General features: G+C 43.0%; 1 protein-coding gene across 4 annotated transcripts in view; it reads right to left on the bottom strand.

Moving 5' to 3' along the window:
* Positions 1–206: 206 nt before the first annotated feature.
* Positions 207–15,136, bottom strand: part of CLDN10 (claudin 10) — a 92,910-nt gene continuing 77,980 nt past the window's right edge. For 3 of the 4 annotated variants that reach the window (XM_053384593.1, XM_053384592.1, XM_053384590.1), the window contains 4 exons: positions 9,715–9,876; positions 9,496–9,577; positions 6,131–6,238; positions 207–623 (listed from right to left, as the gene is read on the bottom strand). In XM_053384593.1, coding sequence (XP_053240568.1) covers positions 497–623; positions 6,131–6,238; positions 9,496–9,577; positions 9,715–9,876 — 479 coding nt within the window. In that variant the 3' untranslated portion in view covers positions 207–496. The remainder of the gene's footprint in view (positions 624–6,130; positions 6,239–9,495; positions 9,578–9,714; positions 9,877–15,136) is intronic. The other variant, XM_053384594.1, reaches the window with a different exon arrangement.

Genomic DNA, 15,136 nt, shown 5'->3' with positions numbered 1-15,136 from the left:
TAGGAACCAATGTCTAAAATTAGGGTTGTTTTTGCACAGCATAAAGGACTTGGATTGTGTTTCTGTTTACTTGGCTCACCTTCCTTCAGAGTAGGCATAAAATAGATAACAAAATCCTATTTAACGTCTTTCAAATTGAGCTCAAGGTCAACGACCCATCTAGTGCCCATCTAAAAATTAACCTGTGGTGCCTTGATCTACACCAATTAGCCATAACCAATAGTACGTGACTTTATTTGTAAATATGTTCTTTTTTTTTTACAGAAAGCAAAAAATGGCAAATGATTTACATATATAATTTATGCATAACATCAGTACAAATCTTAAAATGAGGGAAGAGGAAAATTTACATCAAGTAGGTAAAAGTTCATTTATAAAATATTCTTGTTTCTGGTGCTAACGACTCCAGAAATCTCCCTTAAAAATCATTCTGTGAATGAACAGAACAAATGTGATTTTTTTCAAAAACAGCAGGCTGACTCTTGGAGTCATCTGGCTACACGTAGGCGTTTTTGTCGAAGTGCTTTGGAGGGGCTCTAGGCATTTTTAAGTCTGCTGAGCCATTGCAGCCCTTTGTTCGAATAGACATCGCGGAAGCTGCTCTGTTGTATGTATATCCCATCCTGAAAAATGAGAAAGTTACAGTTTACAGCTCATTCTGCAAATACTAGCAGATATTTTAAGAGCAAACCCCACCCTTCGTTAGAAGAAAAAAAAAGTCTGACATGACCCTACTCACTGTCAGTGCAAAGTGGGTAGGGACTATTCTGAGAAACTACAGTGTTGAATAAAAATACAGTGGTACCTCGGGTTACAAACACCTCGGATTACAAACACTTCAGGTTACAGACTCCGCTAACCCTGAAGTAGTACCTCGGGTTAAGAACTTTACCTCAGGATGAGAACAGAAATCGCGAGCCAGCTCTGTGGTGGCAGCAGGAAGCCCCATTAGCTAAAGTGGTACCTCAGGTTAAGAACGGTTTCAGGTTAAGAACGGACCTCCAGAATGAATTAAGTTTGTAACCAGAGGTACCACTGTAGGGGCAAATTCAGCACAAATTCTTAGTCAGAATTTATATTGCACTTCTCAAACTTCGAAGCAGTTCACTAACATACCAGTTCTCATGTGACGCTAAGAAAAACTATGGCTGAGTGACTCTATTTTTTAAAAAAAATAATAATTATTAAAGAAACATTACAAACATAACTAGAGTGCCTCTAGTGCAGGCTTCCTCAAACTCGGCTCTCCATATGTTTCTGGCCTACAACTCCCATGATCCTTAGCTAGGAGGACCAGTGGTCAGGGATGGGGGAACTCAAAACATCTGAGGGCCAAGTTTGAGGAAGCCTGCTCTGGTGCCTTGGCTTGGTGTTCTGCTCATGGTTTGTCTCCCTCTAGACAAAGAGATGCAAACCATGAGCCTGGGTTCAGACATAATGCTAAGCCAAGCTACAACTTAGCCCTGGCTAGCATGGCAACAGCAAAACTTGGGGGGCAGAGCACAACAGCAACCATCTTCACTTGGAGAGTCTACACTTTTGTGTATTTGTGCTGAGCTACAGTTTGGCTTGTCGTTATGTCTGAACTAAGTTACTATCTTGATAACTTTTTTTAAAAAAAAATATCTATCAAGCAGATCTGAAGCGCTGCCTTCTCTAGACAGGCAACTCACAATTTACGCCGGGGTTACGTCCCAAGGTGCTACACGTTTGAGTGAAATTGAGTATATTCGAAACACCATTGAAAAGTCTCCGCCCTGGCCCCACCCCTTTTTGTGACATTTTCAGGTCACTTTCGGGTTTGGCACGATGCGCAAGTGCGCTGTCAAACATATTGGACGCACCTAAAATGATCACTGCCTGTATTGGCAGATTGAGGGCTAAGCAACTTTCCTCCAGCCACTTAGTAATTTTTTATAACGGCGTTTTCCAGTTCATTACCTAACAATGCAGTCCTATACATGTCTATACGTGAGACTTACTTCTGAATAAACATGTCAGTTGGGCTACAATCCTCTACATGTTTACCTGAGAGTAACTTAAAAAGAAAAGGACCCCTGACAGTTAAGTCCAATCGTGAATGACTCTGGGGTTGCGGCACTCATCTCGCTTTACTGGCTAAGGGAGCCAACGTTTGTATGCAGACAGTTTTTCCGGGTCATCTGGCCAGCATGACTAAGCCGCTTCTGGGGAAACCAGAGCAGCTCATGGAAACGCCGTTTACCTTCCCACTGAAGCGGTACCTATTTATCTACTTGCACTTTGACGTGCTTTTGAACTGCTAGGTTGGCAGGAGCAGGGACCGTGCAATGGGAGCTCACCCCGTCGCGGGGATTTGAACCGCTGACCTTCCGATTGGCAAGCCCAAGGCTCAATGGTTTACACCACAGCGCCACCCACGTCCCTTGAGAGTAACTTACTAGGGTCCAATTAAAGGAATATATGCACTGGACTGTGTGTGGATGTGAATTTGATGCATGAGGTTGGGATGTAACCCCCAGCTTGGGCCGCTAGTTAAATACAAACCTTGTGACTCCAGGTGGCTGGGATCACATGTTCAATATATCCTCAAGTTGGCTGACTGGACATTATTACACAACCACGAAGGAAATATATGAAAAGGTCAACTCTGGCAAATTATTTACTCTAATGTGGAGTGTATGTTGCAGTGAGGTTTCCTGGCACCCTTCGCAAATCTTTTTAATTCTGAAACAAAGCAGGTTAGGCAAATAGGATAGTGGGGTTGGTTTGACTCCCTATAGTTTCAAAATTCCTCTGGAAAAACGGTTGTGTCCCTGTGGAGATGGCAGTATTGAGTCAGTGGCTCATGTGCTTCCGGCTTGCACTCTTTAAAAAGATTTGAGGAGTGAGGTTATTACCCCTCTATTATTACCCATTCCAGATCACTCAACCATTGTTACTGTGTCCTTTCTTTTAGATCAAGATGATCAGGTGGCAGCAAAAACTGCGAGGTTTTTAGCTGGGGGCAATTAGAATAAGATCTATTATTTGATTATTGATGTAAACCTCCAAAATGTATCTTGTAGAGTTAAATTTTTACCTCTTCAGTACATTTTAATTTTATTTTGTTTACCGGTATTTTATTTTATTTTATTTTATCGTTATGGCTAGTGCAAATAAAGATTCTTCTGATTTTGATTCCCTATAGTTTTGTGATGGGATGGTATTGTGGCAGGGTTAAGCTGAAAGATAAGGAGCTGACAATTGGTCAGTATGCCTATAGCGCTGGAAATTAAAACCAACCAGCCATTTGGGGCAGCTAGGAGGAGAGGCCTTATTTTGCCAGTCTTGGGGAGAAGTCTTTCTGTGACCAAAAAGGATGGAATCAAAGTCAAAACAAGTTTTCAGGGCAATCTTCCCAGGTTGCAGTGGAATGCTCTCCTGTCGCTAAAACGGCAAAGCTTCAGAAGAATGCAAGGCTGTACCTGCCCACAAGGCAGTTACAAAGATCCCACATTGACTTCTGAATTCTCAACATGCCACATCCATCTTTGTGTCTAGACACCTGGAACCACAATGAGTTTCGAGCAAAGAATTCCCATAGCTTCGCTTCATTGACCGAGGGAGCTCAGGTTGCCCCTTAAGGCCTAAGGTTACCAAAACATGTAGGTCAAACGTTTAGCCCAGCAGGGTCAAAAGCATGGAAAGTCGAGTTAATGGCCAAACCAAGGAAAAGAAAACTGCCTTCTAATGATTACGAGATCTTCATTTCTCAAAGAAGAGCTGAAGCTGTGGAATCCTTCCTAACAAAGGCCAACACTAAGAAATGGAGGCAAGTGACAATATTGCCTACATTTCGTACCAGAAATGGGTTTATCTGCTTGGACAAATGGTTGCGGGGAGGGCATGAATGTGTGCCTATCAGGGCGAAGGAACCAGTTTGGAAAAGGCTGGTACTTTCCCCCCAAAGAATTGCAATGCTCCAGTTGTCTTCGGCAGTCACCTCTTATCATTTAAATCATGCATTTTCCATATTGGTGTGTTTGATTTTTTTATTTTGCATATTTGGGCCTGGACACAAAGGACCCCGAGCCCGAACTGCCAGCAGAGTTTTTTTCCTTTTTTTCTTTTTAGAGCTCAATGGCAAATTGCATATATATATTTATAACATTTTTAATAGCATTTTTTCTATAACTGTAGAGTGTAGATTATAGATTATTCTTCCAAGATGGAAAGACAGAGGAAAGTCTATGACCCTGTAGCTGAAGTAAGTAGAATTACTTATTTGTAGTTACACTTTCTGTCTACACTGTAAGTACACATAGTTCAGATCACTAGAAGTGTTGGCACTAATCCTATCCTGCTCATTCATTTATTGATGACAATCATAAACCAACTTTCAATAAGATTAAAAAATTCTTGTTGCCTCCCTATCAAATGACCTAGCCCATTTATCATCCCCAATGCCTGGTGCCAAAGGGCTCTTCGCGTGGTCTTCAGCCCGTGGCTTGTATTATCCCTACATGTGTGCATTATCTTCACCCAGGGATGCTAATGTTCTTTGTAGTCAGCTCTGCAAGTCATGTTTGTTTGCCACCACTGGGAATGCACAACTTTTGTGTGTTGGGGGGGGGGGGCCTTCAGGGGAGACTCTGCAATGGGAATCGTGCAGGTGTCCCCACTTCGCAGCTGGATTGCATGGATCCAGGCCCCTGCCAATTGGGAAACAGAACGTCCTCCTAAAGAGTCACCTAAAGAGTCGATCCTCCACATGAGCCACAATATGGCTTCATTGCTCCTGCTTTCTTGAAGTGAGCAAGAACTGCATTCATTTCCCTTTTTTACTTTCAGCAAAGAATTCCAGGTCTCCTCCTCTCCTTCACTCCTTATGTCACCACAGAACTGTGTGAGAAGCATTCTGATTAGACCCAGGGAACATACGGCCATCCAGAGGCATTCAGAAATGAAAAGATATCTGCAGAGTTAGTTTTTTTACTGTAAAAGAATTAAAGTATCTCCTAGATTCAGAGTTATCAGCCCTTGTTCTTGAATCATGAAACCTAATTGTCATGGAGGTATCATGGAGGGGAGGGGGGATCCTTAGGAGGCATGAGAAGAGCTCAGGGTGCTGGATAACCATGGGGAGGGCCATAGCATGAAGAGGGAAGTGAAATCAAGAAGTGCTTGTGGTTAGCCAGTTGTCTATACAGGCGTCCTCCCATTTGTGTGTGTGAAATCGCGTAAAGTGGGGAGCACCCTCTGAAAAGTCTCTAAATGCCTATTTCCCCCTGCTCTCCAGCTCTCTTCAATCCAGACCAAAATATCTGGAGTTGAAGCTCTGGGGCCGCCTGGAGACTGGAGGACATGTAGGAAAGCAGCTGCTGCTGCGCTGCCCCACATGTCAGCTGTTAGGCGGGGTGACTGAGCAGCCTAAACAAAGCCCTGCTGCACCTCTGGTCTCTTTGGGGCTTCCTCTGTCCTATATATACAGGGGGATGCCTGTATAAGTAGCTCTCAACTTACACACTTTTATTTTGTGCACATTCAGCTTTGCACACTTGGCAAAATAAATAAAAAAGGGGGGCGAAAAGGGGGTGAGAGTCTGGGGGGGAGACTTTGGCAATCTCACCTGCCATTGAACACCATGTGTTTTGATCATGCACAATTTTGCCTTTATGCGCTATCCCCAGAACGTAACCCCTGTGTAAGTTGAGTATCATCTGTGCAACTTAGATCACCTCCTGCACTGTGCAATCTGTGCTGATCTGATTCACTCATCAAAGACTTTGGCAGAGACAGGAGTTCAGGTTCTTTGTATGGCAGCAAAGGACAGGACACTATGCTTCTTAAGAGCAATGAAAACACACGAGATACCCCTTTAGAGAGGAAACATTAAAGGCATCTCCATGGTGCAAATGAAGCCTTTGGTATCAGCTTCTGCCACACGGCATCTCACGCTGCACTAAAGCCTTATACAGCAACTAATATCAAAGAAGAGTTTCCTTAAAGGTGTTTTATCCCCCCCCCCCATTTCAACCAGTTGTTCCCAAACCCTAAGTTTGTTTTTGAAAGATATGCAAACTGGATCTGCATAGCTTACTTTCTTACACGTTTAATAATTAGAAATATGCTAATGCATTAATTTCAATAAAGCTGGTGTGATCTGTACCTTGGAGTTTTATTGTTTTCGGCAATCGAGAAGCAGAATATGCTGCCGCCAATTATGCAAAGTGCCGATCCGGCCCATCCAATGAACAAAGCCGCTCCTAATTCATACCTGCAGGTAAGCGATACATTCTTGCTTCGTAAATTGTTTAATCAGAAAATAGGTTTCATTCATTTCGTATTTTTGGTGTGACACAGATAAACAAAGCCATGCAACATATTAACATATATTTTCACTGAACAACTTTGTGGGAGCAGTACACAGCATACTGCAGAACAGAACAAAAAGTCACCAGAACTTCTGCTGTTTTGGCTATTTGCCTTTTTCATTCGCCATGTGTTATAGTTCTAGACTCCAAACACCCTTGGCAAGCAACAGCCACAGGCATGGAAGCATGTCTATAGATTCAGATGGATTTTACTTCCAGCAAACAGGTAATCCCTGTTAAGGCTGATAATAGATAAATGAATGTCAAAATTTTGACTAGGTTTCCCCCCCTCCCCCAACTTCACTTACCTGGAAGTAAGACCTATGGAACTCAATAGGACTTATTTCTGAGTAGACATGGTTGGCAAAGCACAGAGCTTTCGAGATAGGCTTACAGAACTCCCCAACAAGCAATTTTAAATATATATATATCCCATCCTTCCTCCCTAATGAGCTGAGGGTAGCAAACAACAAGACTCAAAACAATGGGAGAAAACCCCTCTTTATAACATTTTAAGAAACATTCCGATAGGGATGAAAACTGGGGAAGATCTAAAACAACATATTGAGGGCTACAGGTTTTTTTATTGCATTTTAATGATATGAACCGCCCTGCAGGTGTAGGGAGGTATACGAGTTTAATCAATATTATTAACAATAAATAATCCCCGCTGTAGCAAATTAAAATAATCACTGCTGCCTCCTCATCCCTGTACTTTAGCTTCTAGTAACCATGTTTTGAGCAAGCTGGTTTTCACTCTTTGAGCCAGATGCAAAAAAAATATTTTCTGGAAAATGCACCACATGCTAAATTTATGTGTATTAAGCTGGCTGTTAAAGGTGTAAGGTGCAAGACTAAGACCAATAGAAGAACATGGTAAACCCAAATATTTACTGTGGGCGTCCCAAAGCAGGTAAGTGAGTTACAGGCCCATGCAACCTCACTACTTTTACAAGTTTTGATCTACTTATTCAACACAGAAATAAGTATGACCCGCAGAAACATGCAGTCATACCTTGGAAATCAAACGCCTTGCGACTCAAACATTTTGGCTCCTGAATGCCACAAACCCGGAAGTGAGTGTTCCAGTTTGTGAACGTTCTTTGGAACCCGAATGTCCAATGTGGGTTCTGCAGGTTCTAATTGGCTGTAGGAGCTTCCTGAAGCCAATCGGAAGCTGCACCTTGGTTTCCGAACGTTTTGGAAGTCAAATGGCTTTCCGGAACGGATTCCGTTCGACTTCCGAGATACCACTGTACTACATTCAAGAATACAATTTAACTATAACAACGAGGATGATGACGATGCATCTCTTTGATGCTGTTTGTGTACCTCAAACCTTGCATTTTTGTATTTCTAAAAAACCTTCAGTATATTTGGATCAGCAGATTCAGTTCCAGGCCAGGAAATTTGGTTTCAGTGAGGCACTTTGCAACATCCGAAAACTAGGGGGAGAATTTATACAGTGGTACCTCGGGTTACATACGCTTCAGGTTACATATGCTTCAGGTTACAGACTCCGCTAACCCAGAAATATTACCTCAGGTTAAGAACTTTGCTTCAGGATGAGAACAGAAATTGTGCAGCAGCAGCGCAGCGGCAGCAGGAGGCCCCCTTAGCTAAAGTGGTGCTTCAGGTTAAGAACAGTTTCAGGTTAAGTACGGACCTCCGGAATGAATTAAGTACTTAACCTGAGGTACCACTGTATAGGCCTTCCCTGACCTGAAAGATCAGACCCTGTTCCATATGCCTGAATCCCCTGAGTTTGTGCTTTTATATGCCTTTATAATGCAGTTTTGCTCAATTTTTGTTTTAATTATATATTGTGTGTGTTTTTATATTATACATCGCTTACAGATTTTAAAAATCTTAACTGGTTTATAAATGCACTTTTGTTCCATTCTAGTCAGTATTGTACCATTGCCTATTTTAAATATTTTAATAATAAAATAATTTATTATTTATACCCTGCCCAATTGGCTGGGTTTCCCCAGCTTCTCTGGGTGACTTCCAACAGAATATTAAAAACACAATAAAACATCAAATATTAAAAACTTCCCTAAACAGGACAGCCTTCAGATTTTGTAACCCACCACAAGATCTTCAGTTGACAGGCAGAAAAAGGACCCCGGACAGTTCAGTCAAAGGCGATTATGGGGTTGCGGCGCTCATCTCGCTTTGACAGGCAGATTATGGATGTTCCAAGATAAATAAATGATTTGGATTATTAAAGGACTTATTATTACATGAGTCACATGCCTATCATTTTTTTAAATAAAAAAAAATCTGCAGTCAATACAATACGCGGGTAAACCACTGAGCCTAGGGCTTGCCGATCAGAAGGTCGGCGATTCGAATCCCCGTGACGGGGTGAGCTCCCATTGCTTGGTCCCAGCTCCTGCCAACCTAGCAGTTCAAAAGCACAAAGTGCAAGTAGATAAATAGGTACCACTCTGGTGGGAAGGTAAACGGTGTTTCTGTGCGCTGCTCTGGTTCGCCAGAAGCGGCTTAGTCATGCTGGCCACATGACTTGGAAGCTGTACGCTGGCTCCCTCGGCCAATAAAGCGAGATGAGCACTGCAACCCCAGAGTCATCCGTGACTGGACCTAACGGTCAGGGGTCCTTTTACCTTTACCTAGTCATTCATATATGGCGCATTTATCTAGCAATCTTTTATTTTGTAGCATGCAAAATGTGCACACACACCTTTAAAACTTCCTTGTGCAGCAGAAGAGACAGCAGCCTTTCTCTCACCTGTTTTTCATTTTCTGGACTTGTCACCTACCATCTTCTGCAGCAAAGAGGTTGCATGGCAGGTGGCAGAGGGAAGCAAATGACAGGCTCAGGAAAGAAGCAAGATGCAAAAAGAAGGGGCTGCCTCTTTTCTCAAATTTGAGAAAACTGTCGAATCTGAAAAGCCACGTGCAGATAAATCTATCTGCAATCTATCTGCGCTCCTGTACCCACTTAACTCACTGGGGCTTATGTCCAATTACACCTGTATTGGACCACCTGTATAGTCATGCTACTTTTGATGGGACATTTCTGCCTGCATTTTGCATATGTAAATTAAAGCATATTGTAGAAATGAAGGAAGCAATTGCAACCCACCTAAATATCTTTGAAAAGTCCCAATGCACACCCCTCCCTCTGACTTACTTTTGGGCAATATATGTGGGATCGAAGAATTCCGACGTGATTCGATTTGCATACAGGGAGCAACCAGCCATAGCACAGAGCCCTAAAAAAAGCAGCAGATGGAGAACCAGATGTTTAGTTAGTACCAGATGTTCAGTAACTGGATGACGATGATGAAATTAAGAACACTTTTACATCCACTTGGTGTAAAACACAGAGCATTTATAATTTCATATTTACCGCACAGTATGAAAATAAAGCCAGCTAAACAGGCAATTTTAGCTTTCGTCTGGTCCGAGCCTCCAATTTTCGTACATTTCATCCCAACCAGTGCAAAGACGGATCCAAAGAACCCAAGGCAGACAGCAGCAATCATGAGTCCTCGACAGGCTTGGATGTAACCTGAAAAATACAATGGTAAAAACTGGTATTAGGCAGCGGTTTCAACTTCCATAATTCCAGTGCAAACGAAACACCCCTGATCTTCTTAACCCCAGAGATTTGGAGTGTGCCATGAGTTCATACGCTCCATCCCTCCGTATGGTTAATTACTGAGCCATTTACAGTTCGATAGATCACTCTCCTTCCCAGGCTGAGAGGAAAATGGTGGAAACAGGTTATTAATTATGACAGTGTGGTTTTTGCAGCTCCTGGTAAAGTTGCAAAATAAAGAAGCGCGAGACGGAGCAATGGAGAATTTCTGAAACAAGAGGAAGAAGAGTTTGGATTTGTTATCCCGCTTTATCACTACCCTAAGTAGCCTCAAAGCGGCTAACAATCCCCATTTAAATTCCTCTCCCACAGCAAACACTCTGTGAGGTGAGTGGGGCTGAGAGACTTCAGAGAAGTGTGACTAGTCCAAGGTCACCCAGCAGCTGCATGTGGAGGAGCGGGGAATCGAACCCGGTTCACCAGATTACGAGTCCACCGCTCTTAACCACTACACCAAACTGGTATAGTGAAACAACAGTGGGATATTAGCTCTGCCCAAGGCATGACAGAGAACAGCAACAACCGGGAAAAGATAAGACATAAACATTTTACAAGGACAGGAAGAAACACCATGAACAGAATAACTGCCACAAACAGGAATAACAAGGATATAGTCTGACTGCCTCACCTGTAGTTTTATAAATCATTTAATTTGTCAGTACGAATGGAAGTTGTTAATACTGCAGCTGTTGTGTAAGAGATTGTTATCTTGACTGGAGTGTAATTGAAACTAAGAATTTGGAACGCAGAAATAGAATCATCAAACCATCAATTCTAGCACGCGGGGGGCCACCTACGGTAAATTATATAATTTGGTATTTTAATGATTGGTATTAGTAATTGTATTATAATTTGGCATTGTTATAATGTGGCTGTTATTGGACTGTAATTGAAAACTAATAAAAATTATTATCATATATGCTCCATCCCTCCTAATCCCTCACATGCAAATCCCTTCCCTTGTCAGCCTTAACCATGGTTTTCTTTTACAAGCACTATATTAACTATGGTCAGCACCTTGATAGGGTTGCCATATGTCTTCTTTTTCCAGGACATGTCCTCTTTTTCCAGGATTAAAATTTCTGTCTGGGCAGATTTTTAATATTTGGCAAAATATCTGGGGTTTTTTATTTTTTGTTTACAGTAACCCAAGACATTTTAAAAATAAAAACAATTTTAAAAGCCCCACGCGCCGTCCTCCTACCCCTCGCTACTAGCAATATATCACAGCTTCTATAGCCTACGTATAGTAGGAGTATTTAAAAGCAGAAGTGGGCCAATGTGTCCTCTTTTTTGCTCTTCCAAATATGGCAGCCCTAGAAGCAAACCGCACAGGAGGACATGGCACAGACAGGGCAGGAGGGAGCAAGCATTTGACCCCTCAAAGTGTTCCCAGTCTCCCAGCTATTGTTAGGAGAGCAGGGACATTGTGTCTGCGACAGGTCATTGTCCAGCTTACTACACAAAATTATAATTCTGCTTGCATGAACCGGGCTCCTTACAATGCACGCTGCTTTGAGATCAATGTGAATAAGTGGTGTGCAGATCTTTCTAAAGAAATAAACCATTAGCCATGGACTGGTTGGACACAGAGGAATGGCGGGAGGAACCAGTGTGGAAACCACCGAGGGGAAAAGGCTCAGAGCCCGGGCAGTGGAGGTGGGACAACGAGGAGTGGTCAGAAGGAAAAGAGGGAGAAGACTGGGTAGAGGAGATGTTGAAAGGTAACAGGGCTTAGAGTGCTGGGAGAGTCTGTGGCAAAGAACAGTCAAGAATCAGAGGCAGGAGAGTTGAGTGAGGGAACCTAAGAGGCAGAGATGAGTCAGGCTGGTGAAAAGTCACAAGTACAGTGGTACTTCGGGCTACATACGCTTCAGGTTACATACGCTTCAGGTTACAGACTCCGTTAACCCAGAAATAGTGCTTCAGGTTAAGAACTTTGCTTCAGGATGAGAACAGAAATTGTGCTCCGGCGGCGCGGCAGCAGCAGGAGGCCCCATTAGCTAAAGTGGTGCTTCAGGTTAAGAACAGTTTCAGGTTAAGAACAGACCTCCAGAACGAATTAAGTACTTAACCCGAGGTACCACTGTATCTCTGGATAACTCAGTTGCTTAGAGCAAGGTGCTGATAATGCCAGGGTAGCAGGTACAATCCCTGTACAGGACAGCTGCATATCCCTGCATAGGCTGTTGCATAGGCTTGGCTGGACTAGACAATCCTCAGGGTTACTTCCAACACTACAATTCTGTGATTCTATGATTCCCTCCTACTGCAACAAGCTCCCCTCCTGCCTGGTCTCCCAGAACCAGAAGAGGCATGAAAAGGGAGGAGAAGAGAGGTTGGCTACACACAGGTACAGTCTCTGATTGCTTGGGGAAAGCCCTGGGGAGGCAGGGACTTTCAGTCCTGGCAACTGATTTGCTGCAGTCTCAAGTAATATGATTGTCAGGGACTGGGAACAGGAGGAATGGTGGAGACCGCCTCCCCAGCTTGACCCTTCCAGGGAGGAAGAAGAGGAAGAGAGTTTAGAATTACAACAGGTCACAGCTCAGAGGCAGATGAGGGGGAAAGTTGGGAAATAATGGGAGAGGAGGAAGAGGAAGAGGAAGCACCAGGGGAGCGACAGCTGATGGACACAGTGTCTTCAGAAAGCATTCCAGACCCCCCTCTCCCAGAACCTGGCGAGCCTTGAAAGTAGGAGAGCAAAGAGCTCAAAGACAGAGGGCAGGTAGCAGCACCTGTAGGAGAGACAATGAGATTGACAAATGATGACGTGGGAGAGGTGGAGGGTGGAGATTCACTTGGGGAAACGCCATTATCCAAGAGGCTGGGTACTATAGTCTCTCTCTGTAAATATTGAATAAAAAGCAGACAGTAAGAAACATTTCCTTGTCTTTCTACGTTCCTGGGCAACTGGCCGGAAGTCGCTGGCAGCAGCCTGACGATGTGCTGCTGCTCACACCAAGTACCTCACGCCAGAAGTAGTAGGGCTGTGGCAACTACTAGTTTCAACAATTCCCACATTTGCTTAGCAACATGTTGCATGGCTGGATGCCTGCATAAAACCATTTTCCCTTGACTGTTGCCATAAAATTTAAAGCAGTGCAAGAACATAATTTTGCTTAAATACCCTTAAATAGCCAAGAGTCTCTCAACGCACTTTCTTCCTCTTTTCTTCGGTTTGCTAGCTCTGCCTGCCTTCAGCAGACGTCATAATTGCCGACATCCACTGAAATGATGCGGAGAAACCTTGTCATAACAAAGGAACTTTAACCCTGCACATCATCATGGTAGGGAGAATTGGGGTGGAGAGAATTGTTTCTATAGTACAAGGTCCAGGGGAAACTTTTGCTAAATTTAAAAGCAACTGTGACATTGCCTATGACAAGGGCTTTCAAACGACACCTTCTTAGTGCGGAATGGGTGGGTGGTCATAAAGACTTTCGCTAGAAGGAAAAGGAAGACTTTCTTAACTGGTCATAAGATAATCTCTGTAGAGGAGAGAAAGATGATTTGGTTTTGGAGCAGGAAGCACATGAAACGAGAATGAATTGTGATTTCCTTTAAATGTAGGGATTTTTGGCCAGACACCCAAAAAGTTTGCTAGGGAAACTTTCCCCAAAGTTTCTAGAACAGGAAAAGCTTCACCTGTTTAATATTTGTACCCTGGATTCAGTCAAAGGCACAGGTGCAGGCTCAATTTAACACAAAAAAATGTAGAGAGAATTAAAGGAGACGGACCACAGATTCCCAATTATATTACCATTGTGGAAAATGGACATTTGAGCAAATCCTCCGTTGCACTTTAAACATAACGCTATGTGTAATCATTAAGGGTTTCAGACCGACAGCCCAATCCGAGCTTGAAATTGCCTTTAAGCAGACCTCTGACCTTCCATCAACCATAAATACATAGGCATTATTTCAAATTCCAATGCAGGCACGCAGTGCAGCTTGGCAGCAGCATACACTGCGACAAATCTCACTCTCCCTATTTTTGCTGCCTATATGAAACTGCAAAAAAAAGAAAGAAGGGCATTAAACCTGGAGGACCAAGAAGTGCTCCTCTTGAGCTGGATTCAGATTCAGCATGGTGAAAGCCTCACATGGGTGTGCAGACTTGGTTTAATGTTACTAAAAGTGGGTTTTTATTCCTAAGCTCTTCCCTTTGTGCCCTTGCCCAGTTCTCTTCTTCTGTAGCTACTTTGTGGGTTACATTCTTCAGCTACACCTGTAGATTCAAACTAGCCAAGGAAGCCATTATTTCCCGACAGGTCCAATTTATTGGCACCGTTAGTAGCTAATTAACACATTAAGGGTGGTGAAGCATGAAGGTATTTACCCAGAGGTCCTCTCCCGTCTAATTTATGGCTAAATCTCCTAGGCAAAGCAGTAAACATTCACCCCAGCCCAAATAATTAGCGTCTGCTAAAAACAACATGGCTGCCATTTGCTGGTCAAAGGCCAGCGCATGTTTTGTTAGGGAGACGGGTAGCAGGGGGTAGAGAAAGCAAATGTGTGAGCAGCTCATTGAACCAACACAAATTCACAGAGTGGCAGGATAATAATGAGGGAAATGGTCATCCAGTCCCAACTCCCCAAGGCAGGATCAGGCAAATGCAATTGTTCCTAAAGGGATTAGTTTCCGGGCATGTCAAAAGGAAAGTGGAAAGTAGGAAGCATATAAGAACATCGTGGCAGAGGTACCCCCCTTCAAGGCAGTTTCAATATATTTACAGTAGGTAATTAAATGAGAAAGTGAAAGTGGATATGCAGAAGATATTAAAACATAAATAAATTTAAGGAACCGCAGAAAGAGAGGGAAGGATGTCAAACTGATTGCAAAACTAACAAAATGTATAAACTTGAAAATTATAAATAAAAACTAAAAAAAATAAGATTTAGATAAATCACAGAAACTTCCTTAAGATGCCTGCTGAAATAGAAAGGTCTTTGTAAAGCATCTGAAGTTCAATTGGGGCAGGGGGGCTGTCCCATCCCAGACAGTGAGGTGGAGTCCACAGAGCTGGGCATAGGAGCAATAATAATAATAATAATAATTTATTATTTGTACCCTGCCCATCTGGCTGGGTTTCCCCAGCCACTCTGGGCGGCTTCCAACAAAGATTAAAAATACATTAAAATGTCACACATTAAAAACTTCCCTGAA

The sequence above is a fragment of the Podarcis raffonei genome, chromosome 4 (assembly GCF_027172205.1).
Source record: "Podarcis raffonei isolate rPodRaf1 chromosome 4, rPodRaf1.pri, whole genome shotgun sequence".
Taxonomy (NCBI): domain Eukaryota; kingdom Metazoa; phylum Chordata; class Lepidosauria; order Squamata; family Lacertidae; genus Podarcis; species Podarcis raffonei.
This window is presented reverse-complemented; position numbering and strand designations above follow the sequence as displayed.